This window comes from Brachypodium distachyon, chromosome 4 (genome assembly GCF_000005505.3).
Source record: "Brachypodium distachyon strain Bd21 chromosome 4, Brachypodium_distachyon_v3.0, whole genome shotgun sequence".
NCBI lineage: Eukaryota > Viridiplantae > Streptophyta > Magnoliopsida > Poales > Poaceae > Brachypodium > Brachypodium distachyon.
In genome coordinates this window covers 1,838,482-1,859,113 of record NC_016134.3, presented here as the reverse complement: position 1 = coordinate 1,859,113, position 20,632 = coordinate 1,838,482, and the positions used below count along the sequence as shown (strand labels likewise).

Genomic DNA, 20,632 nt, shown 5'->3' with positions numbered 1-20,632 from the left:
GGAACATCTGAGGGGTAATTAGCCAACGAGCGGACGTACGCAGCGCCCTAAGCGAGGAGATTAGTTATTAGGATGTTTTGCATGAGCTACTCCTTAATTGGTCTTAGCAGAAAAAAAATAAAAAATACCTCGAGTATGCAGGAATAGATCGATAGTCGAGGGAGTAATGCGCGTCAGGTTATTATGTAACAAAAGTCTCTCATTTGTTACACGTAACCTGACGCGATACCGGCCATTAATTAAGACGGCGATCGATCGACCGATATGTACGTACGTGCAGTGTGACCCGGCCGGTTTGTTGGGCGTGCCATATCGACCGTACGGTCGTCTACTAGCAAGCCAAGCTAATTAAGCTCTCCGTCCTGTCAGTTGTGTACACATCGCGAGTCCGGACTCCGGAGATTAATTGTCGGCTGGCCATGCATGCGTTGGAGCGTGTCAAGATCAAGCTAAGCTATATAAGCTAACTAGCTAGTCTCGATCGACCTGCAGTCTGCTGTCTGCACGCATGCATGCAGCCCCCATCCACCATCCGTCCATGTTCGTACGTACGGCCAGTCATGCATGCTGCTCTAGCTAGACCGGTCTTCCTGTTTGATCTTAGTTAATATATAGGAGGCACACGTACGCACGTACGTGCGAACGGGACACTACATATATACCATACCGACGTCTCACTTGCCAGTGTAGCTAAGATACATAGCACTCCGATTCTAAATTCTTGACTTTGTTTTAGTTAAAATTTAAACTCAAACAATGACAAAAATTTGAGATCTAGAGCCCAAACGACAATGGAGCATTATCTCAAGTCTCAACGGCTTGATCATCCTTTGATATGTACGCACAACTTATTTTGGTGGAACACATTTCGCTCAAATTGTACATCTTCACAAAGACTGTAATTTTAGGCTTCATATATATTCAGGGCAGGCACCGTCTCTGTGCAGAGGGCCGCCCGGGATCAATTCAGAAGAAAAAGAAAAGAGGCCCAATTTTAGTTAGTTTACTTTCATTAGTATTCTAGAAAAAAAAATACTAGAAAAAAACTTTCATTAGAAGTTTCACAAAAGAAAAATCCCACGTAATTAAGCAACTAAAGCAGCCAAAGGAATTAAAAGGAGCTGAGCCCGAAATCGCTCAACACATACAATTAATTGTTAATTCTCTCGATGTAGGGGGATGCTGCAACACAAGGCATCGCAAACTAAGTAGGGCGCCAACAGAAACGTATTAATTAATACATTTATTCATCCTAGAGGGAATCCATGCATTATTGAAAATCCACAGATTTCATTATACTAAGGAGTTCGTCGTTGCAAAACATTTAGTCGGTGCAGTGCATCCATATGCAGTACTAGCAGATCATAGCATCAAAAATAAAATAAATATGCATGTACTATATATTAATCTATACATCGAGTGAAGCTTGCAAATGCCTGCAAACAAACAGTCAAACGTGCAGGCACCGCCCTTATTCCCCGGCTCAAAAACTTGATCGAATTAACAGAAAGATTCTTGCTCACCGAACTCTAATTTATTATACCAATTTAAAACCCCAATCCATCGTACTTACTGCTGCTAACTACTAACAAATAATTAATCAAATCTTGTGCATATTTTTTAGTAAATAATTCCCTCCGGAATCCAAGAAACTACAGGGGAGAGAACGGGCGACATGAACATTACTTGAACAAATATTTTTTTCCAAGACATGCATGCATATGCATGGAGAGACTACTCAAATTAAGCTCAACTAAACCTAATTGTTAGCTTGGATCTAGTCATAACCGAAAACTAATGAAGAAAGACACACTCTTATTTTTCGCCGCGAATTCGAGAGATTCTTTAGTTTGGTGATTATTCTAGGTTGTGCTTGTAGGAGGTTGCATGAACATAGGGTGCCTTTGATATTTGGAGGATGGTCAAACGGACAAGGACTCGAAATTTCGGTGCAATTTGTTATAGCTAGGTTGCGGCAATGTGTCAGGGAATCAAAGATTGATGCTACCTCGTTAATTAACTTAATTTAGCAAATCGAGGTTGGTTAGGTATATAGTTACTGAGGGGGAGCTAGACTGGTTCACTGCACATGAAGACTGCAAATATCTTTGTGTAGATTGATTGATGGTGACAATGTATAAGAAAATGCCATGGTAGATCTACAATAAAGTTGATCAGACAAGTGGTTTTGTCAATATTAGCAACATCTACCGAAGTGCACTTTTGATGGGTCACCTTATCCATCCATCCTGTGTATGATATCAGTCTAGTGGACATTTTGGCTGACAATTGCATGATAAGATCTCACAATATATAGTTAGCTAAAGTGTTTGCCTCTCTGAATCCCAATTATGAGAAAAAAAAACTTTCGTTTAATTTTGCAAAAGAAATTACCTTGAGTAATCCAAAGAGAACAGAGTTTGTTCCTTCGGAGCATTTTTTCACAAGCATGCATGCTCGGCCCACTATTCATGCTATAAATATCCATGGGTCAAATAATCTAAGTTTGTTTCCTCAAATAAAATCAAAAGCTTAATTGATCTAGCTGAAGCTAGGGACCACCCTGCTCCCACCAGAAAAACAACACAAAAGCACTGGTTAGTTAAAGGAGCAGCACCAGCTAGCATAGCAATTAACAATACTTTGCATGCAGTCTCCAAAGCAAAAAAAGGTGAAGTGGTTAACAATGCACTTTTTGCAAGGGAAACTTTTGTGCTAACTAAAGAAAGCCCCCACTAGGGTTTGTATAGGCAAAAGAAGCAAAGGGCAGGGAAAGAAGGAACAAAAGGTGGTGGACGGAGATGCATGGTATGGTATGGCATGATGAGGAGCATGCAAATAGACAAGTGCCCATACACTCCATGTTACATTGTTCCATTGCATATAATGAATCTTTCTAGCTATGCAAAATTTATTTGGGGGAGAGGAAGAGGGGACAGTATTGTATTGGCCAAAGATGCTCCTCCAAGATCTCAAATGATAGCACCCTAATCATAGCATATATTGTTGGCACCCTGCTGCTAGCTTGTTTAATTATAGTAGTAAACTAGAGTAATCAATTTCACGCTAGTGCTAATCGAGCAACTCTAGATACCGGGTCGGGCACGCCGTAGAGAATCCGTGCCCGGTCACTGCCGGGTTCTAGGCAGGGTCTTTCCTAACCCTTGTATAGTACTATGTATGCATTGCATATATGCATTAACCACATCATCATGGATATCTGGTTATCGGGTCGGCTGGCCTCGAGTAACCCGCAACCCGGCATCCGAGACGCGGACCCGAGGAATCTGTGGTGGGTCTACCGGAGCCGCTGGCGGCGGGCCCGGCGTGTCGCGGGTCGTCTTCGCCGGCCGGCAAGCATGGCCCCTCATTGGCTGCACCCCTAACCTTGCAACCACCCCAGCTAACCAACCAGTGGTACACGTACGTACACAGTGAGTGTGTGTGGTGTCGACGTCGCACGTGTGTGGCCTGCACTGGCACGTATGTGCGTGCGTGTGTAGGCACATGTGGCCAGAGCCTAGCCTAGCCTCTAGCTCGCACGGCCACACGCCCAGTGGATGACTGGATGGAGCTCTATAAAACACTCCCATGGGGAGGAGAAACTCACACGCACAAACAGAAAGCTCTCACCTTCCTTAAGCCAGCTGAGAAAGATCAAGAGACTCTCATATCTCATCTCCTTGTTGCTGCAAAGTTCTTGCAAAAGTTGCAACTTGCAACCACCGGCCTCTAGCTCTAGCAGGTAGAGAAATCGAGAGAGGATCAATGGCGTCCGCCGCACTGGAGAACCTGAAGGCGACGGAGCTGAGGTTGGGCCTGCCGGGCGTCGAGGACGACTCGCCGGCGCCGGCGACGCCCAGGGGCAGCAAGCGCGGCATTGCCGACAACAAGGAGGAGGAGGCCAAGACTGTCACTGCGGCGCCGGCAGCCAAGGCGCAGGTGGTGGGGTGGCCGCCGGTGAGGTCCTACCGAAAGAGCTGCTTCCAGCAGCAGTCGAAGAGCAAGCCGGCGGCGGAGGCACCGGCGCCGGAGAAGGAGGAGGCGGCGGAGGCGCCGCCGCCCGTGGCTGGATCCGGATCACTGTATGTGAAGGTGAGCATGGACGGAGCCCCGTACCTGAGGAAGATCGACCTCAAGATGTACAAGGGCTACCGCGAGCTCAGGGAGGCCCTGGAGGCCATGTTCCTCAGCTGCTTCAGCTCCGGATCCGGCGATGCCGCGGCCGTCAACCCCGCCGACTTTGCCGTCACCTATGAGGATAAAGACGGCGACCTCATGCTCGTCGGCGATGTCCCCTTCCAGTAAGTCCATGCTCATATATGCACACATGACACATATATATGTACATGTTCTTGATTATTTGATACCATGCATGTATGCATGATTTGGTTAGAGTTTGAGCTATTTATACAGAGTATGGTGTCTTATGATGATTTGTTTGTTGATTTGCAGGATGTTCATGAGCACTTGCAAGAGGCTGAGGATCATGAAGGGGTCCGAGGCAAGAGGGCTAGGCTCATCATCAAAGGAGTGAAAAATCCATGGATATGCACGATTAATTCCAAGATCTACTTGAGATCGATGGAATTAAGGGATGAATTCTTTTGTTCTTTTGGGCATGCATGCGTGCATCTCTTGTCATCATCTCCTCTACGTACGTGCTGCAATGATCTTCAAGCCAGAAGGAAAAGGATGCAAGATTTGAGTGGTCGTTGTTCATGCATTTTTACTTTATGTTTACTTTTTACCTAGTAGTTGTTAGCAGCACAAAATTGGAGTGGAGATTACGGTTTCGAGTTTGAATCCATCTCCATGTATGTGTTTGTACAAAGAAAACTACAGCTTCTGAATTAAGTAAGCTATGTCAAATCTCAAATCAATGGTTGTTGAGTGATTAGTTGGTCTCTCTCTCGCTCTTGAGTTTCGTTATCAAAGTTTGCAAGAATTTCAATATGGGCAAGCGCATCAGTTCTTTTTGTAATCTCAACCTTAGGGAAATATGAACCTAACTCCTTAATTACCAACGGTGCTAAAAGGAGACCAAAATAAATGTGTTCTTGTACACAAGATAATCAAGTAATATTCCAAAAGTATAAGACAAATTAAGCTAGCAAGATCCAAATTAATGATGTAACAAGTTACTAGTGCTCTGTGAATACTAGATGATGACCCGCGCGTTGCCGCGGAACCGTGTGTTAATACAAATGCATAAATATATGTTTAAAATTAACTAAACCTAATGAAAAAATATAAAGTGTTCTTGTTTTACATTTAAAACAATTAAATTTAAGAAGTATTCCCTCCGATCCTAAATTGTTGTCGAAATATTACATGTATCTAGACGCTTTTTAAGAATAGATACATCCATATTTGGACAAATTTGAGTCAAGAATTTAGGATCGGGAGTACGTGACAAAATGATGTATATAAAGGGAACAATTTTTAAAAAAGGAAGACATGATTAAATTGATGTCACGGTTGGAATTGATAGATTAATGAAAAAAATATAAATGAATACATGCATGACTTGAAAAAATGTCATGCATGATTTGATGAGGTGGCATGGTTTCCGTGACAAAATTATGTATAAAGAGAGATAAATTTTTCCCAAAAAATTAATACTCCCTTCGTCCTGAAATAGAGGCTTATTTCAGGACGGAGCGATGAGGTGACATATGTTTGAATTGATAACTAAATGCATAAATTGTAAATGAATACATGCATGGCTTGAAAATATAAAAATCCACGTCAATTATTTCAGGATGAAGTGAGTACATGAATTAATTGATGAGGTGACATGTTTGAATTGATAATTAAATGCAAAAATTGTGAATGAATACATGCATGGCTTGAAAAAAGAAAGTCATGCATGACTTGATGAGGTGGCATGATTTGCATGGCAAAATGGTGGGCCTGATGATGTGGCATGCTTGCATGTTGAGAGAAATAGGTAATGAGAGGCTCCTACTTAGATATAGAAGATACATAATGCATCCAAAAATTTATGTCTCTCTTTTACCAGGCTCTTTGTCAGGAGCAAAAGTTATTTACACGTGCAGTTAATAGTTAATTAGTGGAGGTGAACAGGAACAAATTGGGCGGGTCACATGCATACATGAATGATCCACTTGTCAATATAATGACAAAAACAGTAAAGTTAATTATCCAGAATGATCGATTCCATTTACCAGAGCCGGTCAAGAGACAAACCCCCCTTGTTGTGTGCTGAATCTGGGTCCTGCACTGCTATACTTGATCAGTTCGTTCATGCAGTAACATGCACCGGCCGGCCGGCCGACAGGGTACATGTGGTGCACATGACACTAAAGATTGTGGTCTCTAGATCTCCACTGAGAGAGAGAAGAGGGGAGATTAAAGGAGCATCCAAGGGCGGCCAAGGCAATGCAGGAATTATAACTAGCATCGTCAGTTGGGGGATATACAAGCAAGATCTCGCTTAATTGGCTTGTTAGTTCGAAAATTCTGCTTAAAATGTAACTCAAGATTTGAAGACTGACTAGACCTCCCCTCCTTTCCTAAATAGACGACGTTGTAACATTATGTGGTGAAAAATTATCTAGCTTTGACAATGTATAGTACGTAAGATATAGTAATATTAGGTAGTTGTCAAGTGAGTGAGTGACTAGCTAGTTACCATTGCATTTGCCATGGATTTTTTTGTCATGATTTTTCTTTAATATAAATACTCACACCAAAAATGTTTTTCATGAAAAAAATTCATCCCAAAAAAGAGCTTATGTTCTGAGATGCTGGCGGTGGTTTTGGTACTGGAGAACATATAGTACCCAGAGGAGATGGTAGGGTCCCAGCTGAGATGTGATTGTGAAGCAGCATAGCAGGGATAGCAGGAAGACGGATCGAGAGTGAGATGCAGGGTCCTTGTCTTGCTGCATATATTAGGGTCCCAACTTTGTTAATTTCCTGCATGATTAATCAGTGTGTTCCTGCTAGAGCTAGCTGCCCAGCTAGCAAGCTGTTTGGTAGGTCCAACAAGAGCTGGGAGCCAGTGTATTTATTCCTGCAGCTTGCTTGCTAGCTAACTCATGGAGAATTTGCAGACAAGGTTAGTGTGCATGCAAACCACAGGCTGGATGATGGATGATATGCTGATGATCCAGAGGCTTCTTTTTATTCTCTGTCCAATTGTCTTGTCTTGTGTTGTGTTGTTGCAAGTACATATATGTGTCTGGTAACTAATTCAGTTGGCCCCGGGGTGGACTCTCAACTGACAATATAAGCAACTTGTAGCAAAAATAATAAGATATACCTATCAGAAATAGTAGTAATTAATAAATAGAATCAGATCTTGCAGCCATGTTGCAGTAGTTTAGTTTTCCCAGCATCTACTTTGGATTCTTTTGTAGCCAGTGTATATCAGTATGTATGTATACTGATAAGTATAATGAATTAATGTTGCTTGATTACAAGGTATGCCTAAACCACGTCAGGCAGAAACATGCCTTGATGCCATATTGATCGTAGCTTGATACCAAGTGGACAGAGACAAGCTGCCATTGCCTTGACCCATTTGCAGAGGCCTGAATTTTTGAACTAAAAGAAATCAACAAGAATATAATCTTGCCAAGTGGATGGAATAGTTTGTTTTTAGGAGAGAAGGCGTCGCAAACTATTATGCGCTAGCAACTTCCAACGATTAAGATTATAATGATCTTAAGTTGCCTGTGTTTCTGTTTAGCAAGTGATCTTCTTCTGTTCAGTTTCAGAAATATTCTTTGGAGAGCAGAGGAAGCATCCTAGAGTTGCGATCATGGGCTGGATCCTTTTGTAGGATCGATTATGGGCTAGATTGGATAGCGCGGCCTGGTAATATGGCAGTGGCTTTAGGTAGGCCGGTTGTTGCCACCGACGAATGGGCAGTGGCATGTTGTTTTCGCTAAAATAAAACTTAGGCATGTTGAAATAACTGTCAGCCTTCTCCATAGACTTTTTTTTAACAATCCAAACATGGTCTTATGTTTTTTCCCCTGTTTGTAACTTGTGTTCTTTTTACTCTCGAAGTAATTGCGTGATGTTGTTTTGACCAATTTAATACTCAATACTATTTCTGCGTGAAGCGGCGGTTGGAGAAGCTTTGCTAGCAAATCCCTAAAGAATTCCTCCAATGCTTACTGTTTATGTTTACGCTCGGTGAGAATAGACGCAAAGCTTTCGGATTTTGTCTAAAGAATATGTGATTTTTTTTAACAAATGGTACCAATACTAAATCTCAACTTTAACTTGATAGATATACGTTTTATTTTAGCGCATTATGGACTAAACAATTTATCATAATGAATTTTGTAGGACCTTTCACAATTTGTATAAAAACTTTTGTTGTTCCGTGGACCTATTAAACATAGAATGGAATAAAGAAATTAAGAGGCATGCGGTAGAGTTCGGAGGAGGGTGTTTGGATATTATCATTACTATCAGAGAACCAAAGAAATATATTAGTGTTTGTCGTGGCATGATTAGAAGTTTTGTTGTTCCGTCACAACGCAAGGCACGTAGCTATTTCTTTAGTACTCCGTATTCTTTAAGACACAGTTTGTACGTCGTCTTCCGTCTGTAGTCCGACCCCCGCGCACAGGCGATTCCCCCCACTCAATCCCCTAAACTGCCTCTTCCCAGCCCCGCCCAAATATCGCGGGATTCCCCTCTGCCTCTTCCCAGCCCCCGTGCCCCCGATTGATTCACACGGAACAAAAGGACTCGCCCCGATCCAGTGCCGCTCCCCACGGGAAAAGACCCTATACATCGCGCCTCCCAAATCCGGATGGCAATGGGTACCTGAACAAAATATAAATTCGCAAGATGGAGAAAATCATTGCAGTTTTTATAGGCATACTCGATATCTACCCGTTTAAGATAACGGGTATGGTAGAAAAAAATACCCGCGGGTATGTAAATGGTAAAATTCTGTACCCGATGGGTATGCCGGGTATGGGTATGATATTGAACTATCTGAACCCGTCTACCCGTATACCCGCATCTAAATTCTCAGCCCAATACTCAAAGCCTATTAAGTCCTGGCCCAACCCAAATATACTTCATATATAAGCTGTCCGAAAACCACAAACCCTAAACCTAACTCCCAATTTCCCAGCCGCCTCCGTCCACGCACCAACTGCCTCCTAGCTCCCTCCTTCTCCACGAACCCGAGACCCTGACCCCCGAGCCGCCGCCTAGCTAGCTTCCTTCTGTCCCCCGTCACCCCGCGCCCGGCCTCCTCCCTCCTCCACGGCTCCCTCCGCTGCCCCGCCTCCTCTCCTCCACGGCTCCGTCTGCCACCCCGCCTCCTCCTTTTTCCACGGCTTTGTCTGCCATCCCACCCCCATGTCTCGCCAGTCCGCCTCCCCGCAATCTTGCTTCCTCGACGGCTCTAGCACCACTCTGCCGCCTCCTCCAGTAGCCCTCTAGCGGGCGAGACCGCGGGAGCTTTATGGATGGCACCGGAGCTGAAGATCGACGCCGCCGCAAGCTACGGCGCCAAAAAGCTCGAAGCCTCTCCTCCGACCGGGGACATCATCCTCTCCTCCAACGCCGCCACGGCTTCCTGCGCCCCCAGTTCGACGTCGCTCCTCTCCTACGGCGGTAACCCGTACCCGTGGCGGGTACGGATATGGTAAAATTTCATACCCTCAGATTTGCACCGCCGGATAGATCTCTGGCCGTTGTTCGCGCCTGGGCCTCGCCCGCTGGCTGGGCCAGGAAAATCGCAGCAAATCCGTGAACTGGGCCAGGTTATAGCCCACACAGCCATCGTGCAGTTAGTTAGCCCACGAGGGAAAAAAAAAATGAAGGTCGATCCCTTGTGCTGCCTCCCCCTGGAGCCTGGAACGGCCGCCGCCCCTGCGCGCGATGCGGTTCCTCCTCCGGGCCCTTCCGATCCCCTCCTCTCCCGACCTAGGCAGGCTCTCGCCGCCACTGCCGTTCCTCCGGCCTCCATCACTTGCCCTTCATCGATCTAGGCCAGACGAGAAGGTCGTGTTCCAGAAGGTGAGGGATTTGTCCGTCTTGGGGGCCGGGAGGACGAGGAGCGGGCGGCAGCGATGAGGCGGTTGGCGTAGACTATCTCTTCAGCGCTTCTTCTACCACAGATTGGTAAGCACGGCTCCTCGTCAGATCCAAATTTGTTACAGCATATATGTTCCTTATGCACTGATGTTTGTTTTTTTGCATCGCTTCTTCTACCACAGATTACAAGTCGCAATGGCAAGCGCTAAAAGAGGTAACTAGGCTATCAATTTTTCTTGCTTATACGTACTATCCTTATAAGACATGAGCTTTCTAACACGCACCTTTTGGATTTTGAGTTGCAAACATTGTTGCGTGGCAAGTTTGCTATTAATTCAGTATAGTTTTAGATGCAGTCACAAAATAAAAGAAAGATAGAAAGATCTTACTATTGGAATTGTGTGTTCAAACGGAGTGCAAGCATAATGGATTTTGGGTTCTACTTAAAAAAGCCACACTTGTGTTTTATATGCTTCTCATGCTCTCATTCAAGCATAAAAGCGAGTTACTAAAAAGCTATACATGTGTTCAACTGTCATCAGATCATAATGTATGCATTGAGTCGGTGAGAAAATAATTGCATCAATGCATCTGGAATATAGGCATGTTATTGTTCTCAAGAACAAAGCTTAGTGCATGAAAGGCCTACATAATTCAGGTCTGCCCTGTATCATTGGTAATCGCGGCCCTGATTACGGATATAGCTAACACATGTAGGATTAAGCTCATTGCTGCAATACAAACCCGAACTTGCTCTCTATCGACATGACTGATAGATCATAGCAACATTCAGTTCAGCAATGAACATAATACAACATGATTTAGCACAACACGTAATCGACACAACACAACGGGATATGATTCACATGTTTCCCAAGATGCCAAAGATGCACACATATCCTACGATTGGTACATCACAACTCAAACACATGCCATATATATGGCATAGAGTTCAGGTTTTAACTTGAGTTCATAAGTGATACAACCACATCGAAAGTCGAATAAAACACAGCGGAATAAGGTTCAAGTAGTGCCATAAGATGGCTTCAAGGTAGGAGGAGCTGCGGCCAAATCTTGTCACAAAGGTGCGGCATGGCGAGGCAAAACCAATGGACAAGGTCAGGAGGTCGGAATCTCACCGGAGAGAACGAATCAAACGAAAGAAGCTCGGACGGCCTCGATGAAGAGGGCTTGACACCCCACTAATAATAGGAATAATTCCCTGACAAACCAACACATATTACTGCTATATACAAAATTATCTCATCAAGTCTAATCAAAACGGTAAGCCTTTAACCTTAAGCTTAATTATAAATATTCCTTAAATCAAGTATATGGATGGTCAAGACGTACAACAAATTGTTATTTCTGCCCATTAACCTCAAGCTCACAAATATTTCCTGATATGAAAGATGCAAGAATATGATGCATAAAAAGTTTTGAACACAAATTCATGTTTTGCAAAGTGGCAGCATTAGTATTAACACACGGACAAATGCTACCCATTTTCCATCCAAAGATATTATTAGCTCTTTGAGCCTTAATATAATATGATCCATCTGTGCACACTGAGTTGCGTTGGTCCGAATGGTGGCTAGCATGGACTCACAATCCCTAGCTATTGCTATTTTATACAAAAAAATGCGGTATTAATTCTCTTTTGGTAATTGGTATAGCTATGGGAACAGAGAGTTCGATGCTTTGAGCCTACATTGACTTGCTCTTAGAGAAAGGTATTTCCCAGAATAAACTTAAAACTCTGTAACTAACGGTACTTTTGGACAAAACTGACCTCTTACTATGATGGATGAGATAGGCGTCCATAGACAAATTCGATTTATATCATTTCAATCATAGTATAAAGTAATAAAAAAACATACCTCTTGTGATGGGTGAGATTTAATTCTGCTCATCAACTCCTCCATCTCCTGTAGTTGTGTTCATCTTGCGCTTCGAACCATGTACGTCTTCGGCAGATGAACCAGCTTCTGTAAATAGTGTTGGCTCCTTGCTCAGCAGTTGGATATACAAATCCAATAGCAGGCACAAATTTACTAGGAACAAGAGGATATATGGTGTTTGTTGGAGCATGGAAAGTGATAAGGCTTTCCTTTGATCCAATAATTTTCAGCATACAATTGTCTTTTGTAGATGCAACAGCATAATGAATTATTGCTCATACTACTACAATCATGTCCTACTAATTCTTTATATAAGAAAGATCAAAGAAGGTTTTGTGGACTTTGTACGAAATCAGCGACACTTATTATGGACCGAAGGAAGTAACGAACACTGGACAAAAGTTACCAAGAGATTTGACTGCAACACGAGCGGCCTTGTGCTCGGCATCCTTCGTAGTGATTCCATCTTCACCTGTATATGTATTCCCAGCAAATAACACAGATGAAACATACAGATCCATGGGTCCTAAACGATCTACAGAGTAAGTGGGCTCAGTGGTTTTTGTCTTAGCAGTGAAATCATGTAGAATTGATTTGCACAACACCACTGCCTGAATAGAAGAAAAGGAAACATGAACTTTAGATACAAATCAATTTGAAATTGATTTCGATGTTTGCTTTTCTTCTATTCATGTTGCGGTGCTGGGCAAATCAATTCTCCATGATTTCACTGCTAAGACAAAAGCCACTGAGTCCACTTACTCTGTAGATCGTTTAGGGCCCATGGGTCTGTATGTTTCATCTGTGTTATTCGCTGCGAATACATATACAGGTGAAGTTGGAATCACTAAGAAGGATGCAGACCACAAGGCCGCTCGTGTTGCAGTCAAGGTAACTTTTGTCTCAGTGTTCGTTACTTCCTTCAATCCATAATAAGTGTCGCTGATTTAGTACAAAGTCCCCAAAACCTTCTTTGATCTTCCTTATACAAAGAATTAGTAGGATATGGTTGTAGTAGTGTGACCAATAATTCATTATGCTGTTGCAGCTACAAAAGACACTTGTATGCTGAAAATTATTAGATCAAAGGAAACCTTATCACTTGCCATCCAGGAAAACAACAATGCTCCAACAAACACCATATATCCTTTTGTTCCTATTAAATTTGTGCATGATGTTGGATATGTATATCCAACCGTTGAGCAAGGAGCCAACACTATTACATAAGCTGGTTCATCTGCCGAAGACGTACATGGTTCGAAGCGCAAGATGAACACAACTACAGGAGATGGAGGAGTTGATGAGCAGAATTAAATCTCACCCATCACAAGAAGTATGTTTTTATTAGTTTATACTAGAGGGGCAGCCTGCACAAATTGCGCGGCTAGATTTTTTATAATAAAATGATATTTGCATGCACTTATTTATTTTTGTTTTTATATAGATTGTTTCTATATACAATATAGATTTATATATTGGTATGCAATTAGTTTTTTTTTCATATTTTGATTTGTTTTTTTATCTTTTTTACGTAACCAAAATATTAAGCTTTTTTACTTGTGCTTTGGTGATCCATATATTCTGAATAATAAGACTGAATTTTATGAACAACTGGTTTAAATTTATAATACATTATATTATAGATTAGACGGTCAATACATGTTTTACCAATAGAGTTGTGTTTTATTAACATGGCCGGTAACATAGAAGTGTCGATCTTTAATAAATCGAAAGTTGAGTTGAAAAACAAATGCAAATGAATAGAGGATGTAGACGTGCTATTGCTCGATTTTGTTGACTTCCTGGCTAGGACTTACCGTGGCCAAATAGTTGGTCTCAAAATATTGTTATTCTATCAGAGGTTGTGTGATCGGTCAGATCAAGAGGTATCGAGTATACCGAACTAATAGGTACGTTGTTACATTTTTTAGTCCATAGAAAGTAATATTGAATTACATTTGTATTTGAATAAATAAATGATAAGGCAGTTTGAATAGCCCCGTGGGTCCTTTGCCCATCATATGGTCAACAGATGTTGCTAAGTCGCTTCGACCATCAACAACTTGTGCTCAGACTGTTTCAACTTAATACACAGCCTTATCGGTGTGCTTGAGAACTTTTTGGCACAACCACGCATAACCTTGATAATGTTACGATGTTGTCAATCACATGATAAAGCAAAGAAAATAGAGAGATAGAGATAGAGATAGAGGACAACCAATGTAGTTGTAGATAAAAATATGTGGTAATTTGGACATACTATATTTTGCCTAATACATCCTATTAAGCTTGGGTGTTTTTTAACATACATATCAACTGCCTCTGTTTCGAAATGAGAGCCCAGACTTGATTGTCGAAAAGCTATATTTAGCAAGGCAAATACAAACAAGCCAAGTACTACGTACTAACATTTAGAGTTCTTTTCCAGTATCCTGACATGCATATGTGTCTTTTAATTTTCATCGATCTAAGGTTTTATATGATCTGATACTCAATATGAATGCATAAAGTACCATCAGAAAACAGGGGTAAATCATAATCTATTAGCAAAACCAGGTTGGTTTGTGGCTTCTCGAAACTCAGCTAGAGTTGTGTCCTGACCGAATTTGTATGTCACTCCACTACAGCTGTTATGGTTATAGATTCATTTTTTTTTACCGAAGTGTTACCGATTGGCTCTCATACCATATAATTCCTATTGTTTTAATTCCATATAATTCCTATTGTCTTACAAAGTTGTACTAAAGCACCGCACCGACACTTATTATGGATCTGAGGGAGTATTAGATTTTGAGGTTACCTCTCAACATGTAGTGTGTTACATTATTAAGGATTTAATTAATTTGCATCTCAGATATATGAACTATATGCTATTACGAGCAAAAATATTGTAGCCCCACACATTCTTTGTTTAAGATAGTTTGCCCAGTTGTCAATTATAGCATTGAAATAATTAGTAAATGTAAATGAAACAAGCCATAAAACATAGAGAAGTTTCTATAACATATAAGTTTTATTTGTCTTTACTTTGGTTTACAGGGTAGGTTAATTGATTCTAAGTTTAATATCGAGCTGAGTGCTATTTCATATTTAATTTAGAATGAAAATTCACAGTCTTCCGCACACCAACCTTTCTTATCCAAACCACAAATTGAGTCAAGGATTTGCCAGAGTGAATAACATCTGAACAAGTTCTTAGAATTACGGAGATCCGTCGATTGTGCCTCGTTAATTAAAATTGAGTCCACCGAATTAGCATATAGATGTTTTATTTTTGTTGTAATTTTGAGCCTACCTCTCAACATGTATAGTGTGTTATATTATTAAGGATTTAATTTGTTTCCCATATATTAACTATATGCTATTACAAGCAAAAAGATTGTAGCCTCACACATTCTATTTTTTAAAAGATAGTTTGCCCACGTACTTGTCAATTATAGCATTGAATTAATTTGTAAATGTAAGTGAATCAAGGCATAAAACATAGAGAAGTTTTTGAAAACATATAAGTTTTGTTCGTCTTTACTTTGACTTGCTATATACATTACGTTTTAAGTTTATTATGGAAGTGAGCGCTAATCCATATTTAATTTAACAATTAAAATTCAAAACATTCTGCACAGCGACCTTTCTTATCACTTGTATTCATCATCTTATTTTCGTTCATTTATCATTATTATCTCCAACATGCATATTATTTTCTTTATGACATCCGTGTGTTTTGGCCATACACGCATCATTACACGACCAAATTGACACAAATATGTAATGTCAAAGGATCTCTCAACTGCGGCCTTGTTTTTAGCTATTGTGCTGCCGTGCGTTGGTAGATTGTTCTGTTAAATTGGTCAAAGTTAAACATGGCTGCGTTATTTCCTCGCTATAGCATATCTGAAGACCCGATGTTATATTTAAGCAAATTTTCTCACTATGCCGCTACTCTCACTATTAGCGCGCTAAATGGTGCTAAACGTTTGCACTAAAACCACGACAAGTATTTAAAAACGGAGGGATTATTTCTTATAGCGTCGCTAGATATTTTTGCGAATGAGTACTTTGTGCTATGTTGTTGCCCGGTGAGTTGTGGATGTTACTTTGCTTCGTTAATTTAATTATGCTAGAAATATATGCTTAGAGTAAAATCCACCACTAGTCCATGAACTCGGCAAAACATAACACATTGGTCCATGAACTCGGAAAACGCACGCTTAAACCTCTAAACTGGGATTATTGTGTCACTTTGGTGGGTCTTAAACACGCCACGTGGCCGTCACGTCGGTTTCGGCCAGAACCGCTTGCTGCTACTCGATTTTCTCAGTTTTTTTTTTGCAAAATCACCACGCTAGTTAAAATCCATCCCGAGCTCCTCCAAATCGGAGCAATCCCTAACCCTAGTTTCTTCTCTCTCTCTCTCTCTCTCTCTCTCTCTCTCTCGGTCGCCGCTGCAATGCCCGTTGTGCCACAGCTCTCCGTTGTCACGGCCGGCGGCTCATCGAGGTCTTCATCGGCGGTAAGGACGAAGCACCATCTCCCTTTGGTCAAATGCGACAGCTGCAGATGGAGGAAGGTGAAGGTGAATTTGCAAAAGAAAAGCATAAGGAAAATTGAGTAGCAGAACGCGGTCCTGGTCGAAGCCGCCATGGCGGCCACGTGGCGTGTTTAAGCCCCGCCGGACCATTTTTGACTAAACTGACACAGTAATTCCAGTATGGGGGTTTTAGTGTGTGTTTTCCGAGTTCATGGACTAAAGTGTTCATTTTTGCCAAGTTCATGTACTAGTGGTGTATTTTACTCTATATGTTTATGCCATTGATTTGGTCTTGCAAACAATTGGAGAACTTTTAGCACGTCGCTGTGCCCAAACCTTTAATTTGGAGGGGTATATTTGATTTATCTTTTTGCAGAACGCTATTTGAACTAGCGCCCGCTATATAGCATCTAAAGGATGCGGCCCCTAAATGCAATAGCGCGTTGTAGAAAATTAGAACGTCTTATATTTTAGACCCAGACAGAGACATATAGTTTAACGTGAACATGAAATTCAAAAACTTTTAATTAGCTTTAAAGTTTCGGGTACGGATTAACCAAACATTAAGAACCTGGTGTACTTCAGCTTTTCTTTGCTGATGCATGTTGTTGTAAACTACCACAGGATATTCCAAGATCGAACCTAAGTCTGGTAGATATTCCAAGAAAGCTGACCTGCAGGTTTTGACTCTAAAGGCAGGGGGGCATGGAGCGGCGGCCGATGACTAAACGCGATCACCAGATCGAGCCATACTCTCCATAGATGCGTGCATTCGAGTGCACAGTGTACATCGATCAGGAAAAGGACGGACCAAGAATATGTGCGGATCCACATGTCGGCATGGAAATTGTAGAATAGATCTTAACCGTTGAAATCTTCTTAGATATAAAGATCGATCGGATCAACGGCCAGATGTTTTGATTTTTTTCGGGATTTTCTAGTTGTCTATCTTTTTCTGGTTATTATGTCATGTATTTTTAGTATATAATAGATGTCGGCACGCAAATTTTAGAATAGATCTTAACCGTTGAAATCTTCTTAGATTTAAAGATCAATTGGATCAAAGGCCAGATGTTTTGTTTTTTTTTTGGATTTTCTAGCTTTATATATTTTTCTGATTGTTTCGTCATGTATATAATAGACTATGATTAGAATGATATGTATCAATTTTTTCGAAAAAAAAACAATTAAAATTGCAGACCACTATTGCATTACCCACGCGATCATACCTCCCCGATCTTCGACCATCTGTAAGGTTCAATGGAGGAAGAAACCGTCACCACCGTCAAGCAATCGACATCACCGGAATTCCATTTACCTTTGGCCGGAGTGATCCCATTCCTGTGCGCATGCACGAATGGCAGCAACGTGCAGCTGAGATAAGATGCTCCAGAGATGATAAAAATATAATATCTGTTTTGTGTGGATAGGAACGAGAGTGACAAGTAGGCAGCGTCCGACGTGTCCTCCACCCAGGGAAAATATCAGCCACATGCGCCCCAGATTTAGTGGGTGGAGGAGCTTGCAGCCTCGCTGAGCTGGCTAGCCTGGCAGCCAAGAAAAAGATACGAAGGGGCTTGTGGGTCCCCTTGGGAGAAACAACCTGGAACATGCGTTAGATTCTGGCCACTTGGCTTGCAACGGCTCCATGCAACTTGGCTCCTGATATTTTTGCATCATGGTGGACAGGTGGAAAATAAGAAGCTGACAATGACATTTTTCTCTGCTTTGCTTTAATCTTGTCTCGGTTGTTGATAAGATTGGGTCATAGGAGATAACAACATGCTCTAGGAGAAATTCAAACAAGTGGATTTTTTTTTCCGATCGTCAGAACAGCGATAACAAAGAGAAAACATATAAATATTGAGTTATTTGCATACTTGTACACTTTCGTGGCCAAAAGATGAGTTCGACTTTTTTTTGAAAGAAAGACCAATTTTAGTGTTCAAAATTTAGCTTTATTGGATTGGTATTTTTTTTCTTTGCGTAGGACGCAAAAACATCCCTTTTCCGGCTTATAGGCACATAGAAGGCATAAACATTTAACTGTGGGAATTTTCTTAGAACTTTGACTTTCTTCATTATATATTTTAAAATCGGTTGTTTATCTCAATCCATTTCACCTCTCTCATGCACTATGCATAAACAAATCCCGGTCTCATAAATCACCTAGTTTTTGCCGAAGAGATGTGCACATGTATTTGCTGAAATACAATCATGGACGTATATATAAATATTAGAGCCAACATGTCGCTCTCAAATATCTCTTCTTCTTCACTCGCTTTCCTCGACACCTCCTTTGACCAAGTATCCTGCCGGTTTGCCTCAATCTTTGCCATATGTCACCCAATATGGCCACCTTGCCCAACGTGTTGCGGATTTGGTCTTGTCTTTATCCACAATGTTTGTGTCGTGGTTAAACCAAACGATGGCGAACAATATGTAATCAACATGTCTCCATCCAGTAAAATATCAACTCCAAACTCAGTCCAATGAATTCGAGCATGCTGACCTGGCGAGCTAGCTTGGTAGCCGCGAGAAAGATATGGCATGGGCCCAATTGAAATATATCCACATTTTGTGGACAAGCACACCTCGAATGAAGATTCTGACCACTTGGCTTGCAGTTGAGCTCATGAGATTTTTTTTTTTGCAACATGCGTGGAGATGTGAATGGAATTGACAAGTACACTTGGCCAACTTGACTTTTAGCCTGAATTATTGATAAGATGCATAAAAAGTTGCAAAAAGAGCCTTTTTATTAATATTTGCTGGACCTATGCTTTGAAGCTAAGCGCCTAAGCACTTGGGACTTGTAAGCTCCCACCAGCTGCAAGAACACGTACACTTAGACGGTGACAGGATGCTTAAGCTAATATTTTGCAGTGCTAACATCTAACAACAAAAAAATTCTTGTGGGAAGACCCGATGTTGGAGCCATCGATTTATTTGATTATATATATTTTGCTCGGAAAAGTACTGAGTACTAAATTACCAGCCCTAACACAAACCATACCAGATTCAGTGCATCTTTCAACCTGCTGAGCTGGCTAGCCTTGCAGCCAAGAAAAAGATATGGTGTGGGCCCCACACACAAAAAATCTTGCACAACCTGGGAAATGTGCATATTCTGGCTATACTTGGCTGTCAACAGGGCTCTGATTTTTTGGCAACATGGAGAATAAGGTGGAAGAAATTGACAAGGAGGCTTCCCAACTTGTCTTTAAGCATAAGATGCTAGGAAAAGAGGGAGAGAGACATAGGCTTTTGTTCATGTTTATTATGCTTATTCTTCAAACCTAGTTTTAGCACTTATAACTTTGATGGTTCTACTAAATATTTCGATGGTGACAATATGTATGTTGTTTTTATTTCCCCTAATTGCTAGAATGTAATATAGCTCTTGGCTAATATTGAAATTGAATGCTCCGCTAAAACACAAAGTGTTTGCATGGCTGGCTATTGGTGATCGGTGTTCGACTGGTGAGTGAAGTCTTTACAAGGGTTTAAGCGACGAGGCTTCTTGTCCTCTTTGTGATCAGGTGTTCGAAACCATTGATCATTTTTTATGCTTCAATGCCCTTTCTCTAGGGACTTTGGTCTCAGGTGTTGTCGTCTTTCAAGTGGGCCTCCAAGACGCCTTCAGCTTTTCGTTCTCTTCAAGAATGGTGGCCCTCCTTCCTGTCATCCCTTCGAGGCATGACGTATAACAAGGCAAGCTCGGTCATTCTCCCCCTGTCAGGATCCTTTTTGACGCCATCATAGAAGAAATCAGGAGGTGGAAGCTAATGGGACTTCTGAAAGAGTAGTTAGTAGTGGTTTGTTTTGTTTTGTTTTAGCGGTGTGGATTGTATCATTAGACTCGCGGCCTTGCCCGTTTCTTCTTAATGAAAAAAGGCATGCATTCTCGCACGTTTCCTAAAAAAATGTTAAAACGAAAATTACAATGTAGAGTAATGTGCATTGAACAATAAAAACAACAACGGAGAAAGGTGGCTGATACAAAAGGCAATCAATATGGTCGAGTGTCTTTCTGTCATCGTCTTCCTTTGTCTCACCGCACCCTCTTCCTCCTCCCACTTTAGTGTCATTCCCTCCCGTACCGTTAACCACCACATCATCACATAGCAAAGATCCATCACATCGGCTTGCTACAATTACT

The 20,632-nt window shown here is 41.5% G+C and overlaps 1 protein-coding gene and 1 long non-coding RNA gene across 2 annotated transcripts; both read left to right on the top strand.

Annotated features, from left to right (window-relative positions):
- The first annotated feature begins 3,586 nt into the window (after positions 1-3,586).
- LOC100824337 (auxin-responsive protein IAA31) lies at positions 3,587-4,907 on the top strand. Its single transcript, XM_003577779.4, has 2 exons — positions 3,587-4,304; positions 4,456-4,907. Exons 1-2 carry the CDS (start codon positions 3,769-3,771, stop codon positions 4,535-4,537), a joined length of 618 nt encoding a protein of 205 aa, XP_003577827.1. The 5' UTR covers positions 3,587-3,768; the 3' UTR covers positions 4,538-4,907.
- A 4,212-nt stretch (positions 4,908-9,119) lies between these two features.
- On the top strand, positions 9,120-17,535 carry LOC112268741. The gene is made up of 3 exons (XR_002960143.1): positions 9,120-10,128; positions 10,224-10,255; positions 17,095-17,535. It is a non-coding gene; the product is annotated as an uncharacterized LOC112268741 (long non-coding RNA).
- Positions 17,536-20,632: the final 3,097 nt, after the last annotated feature.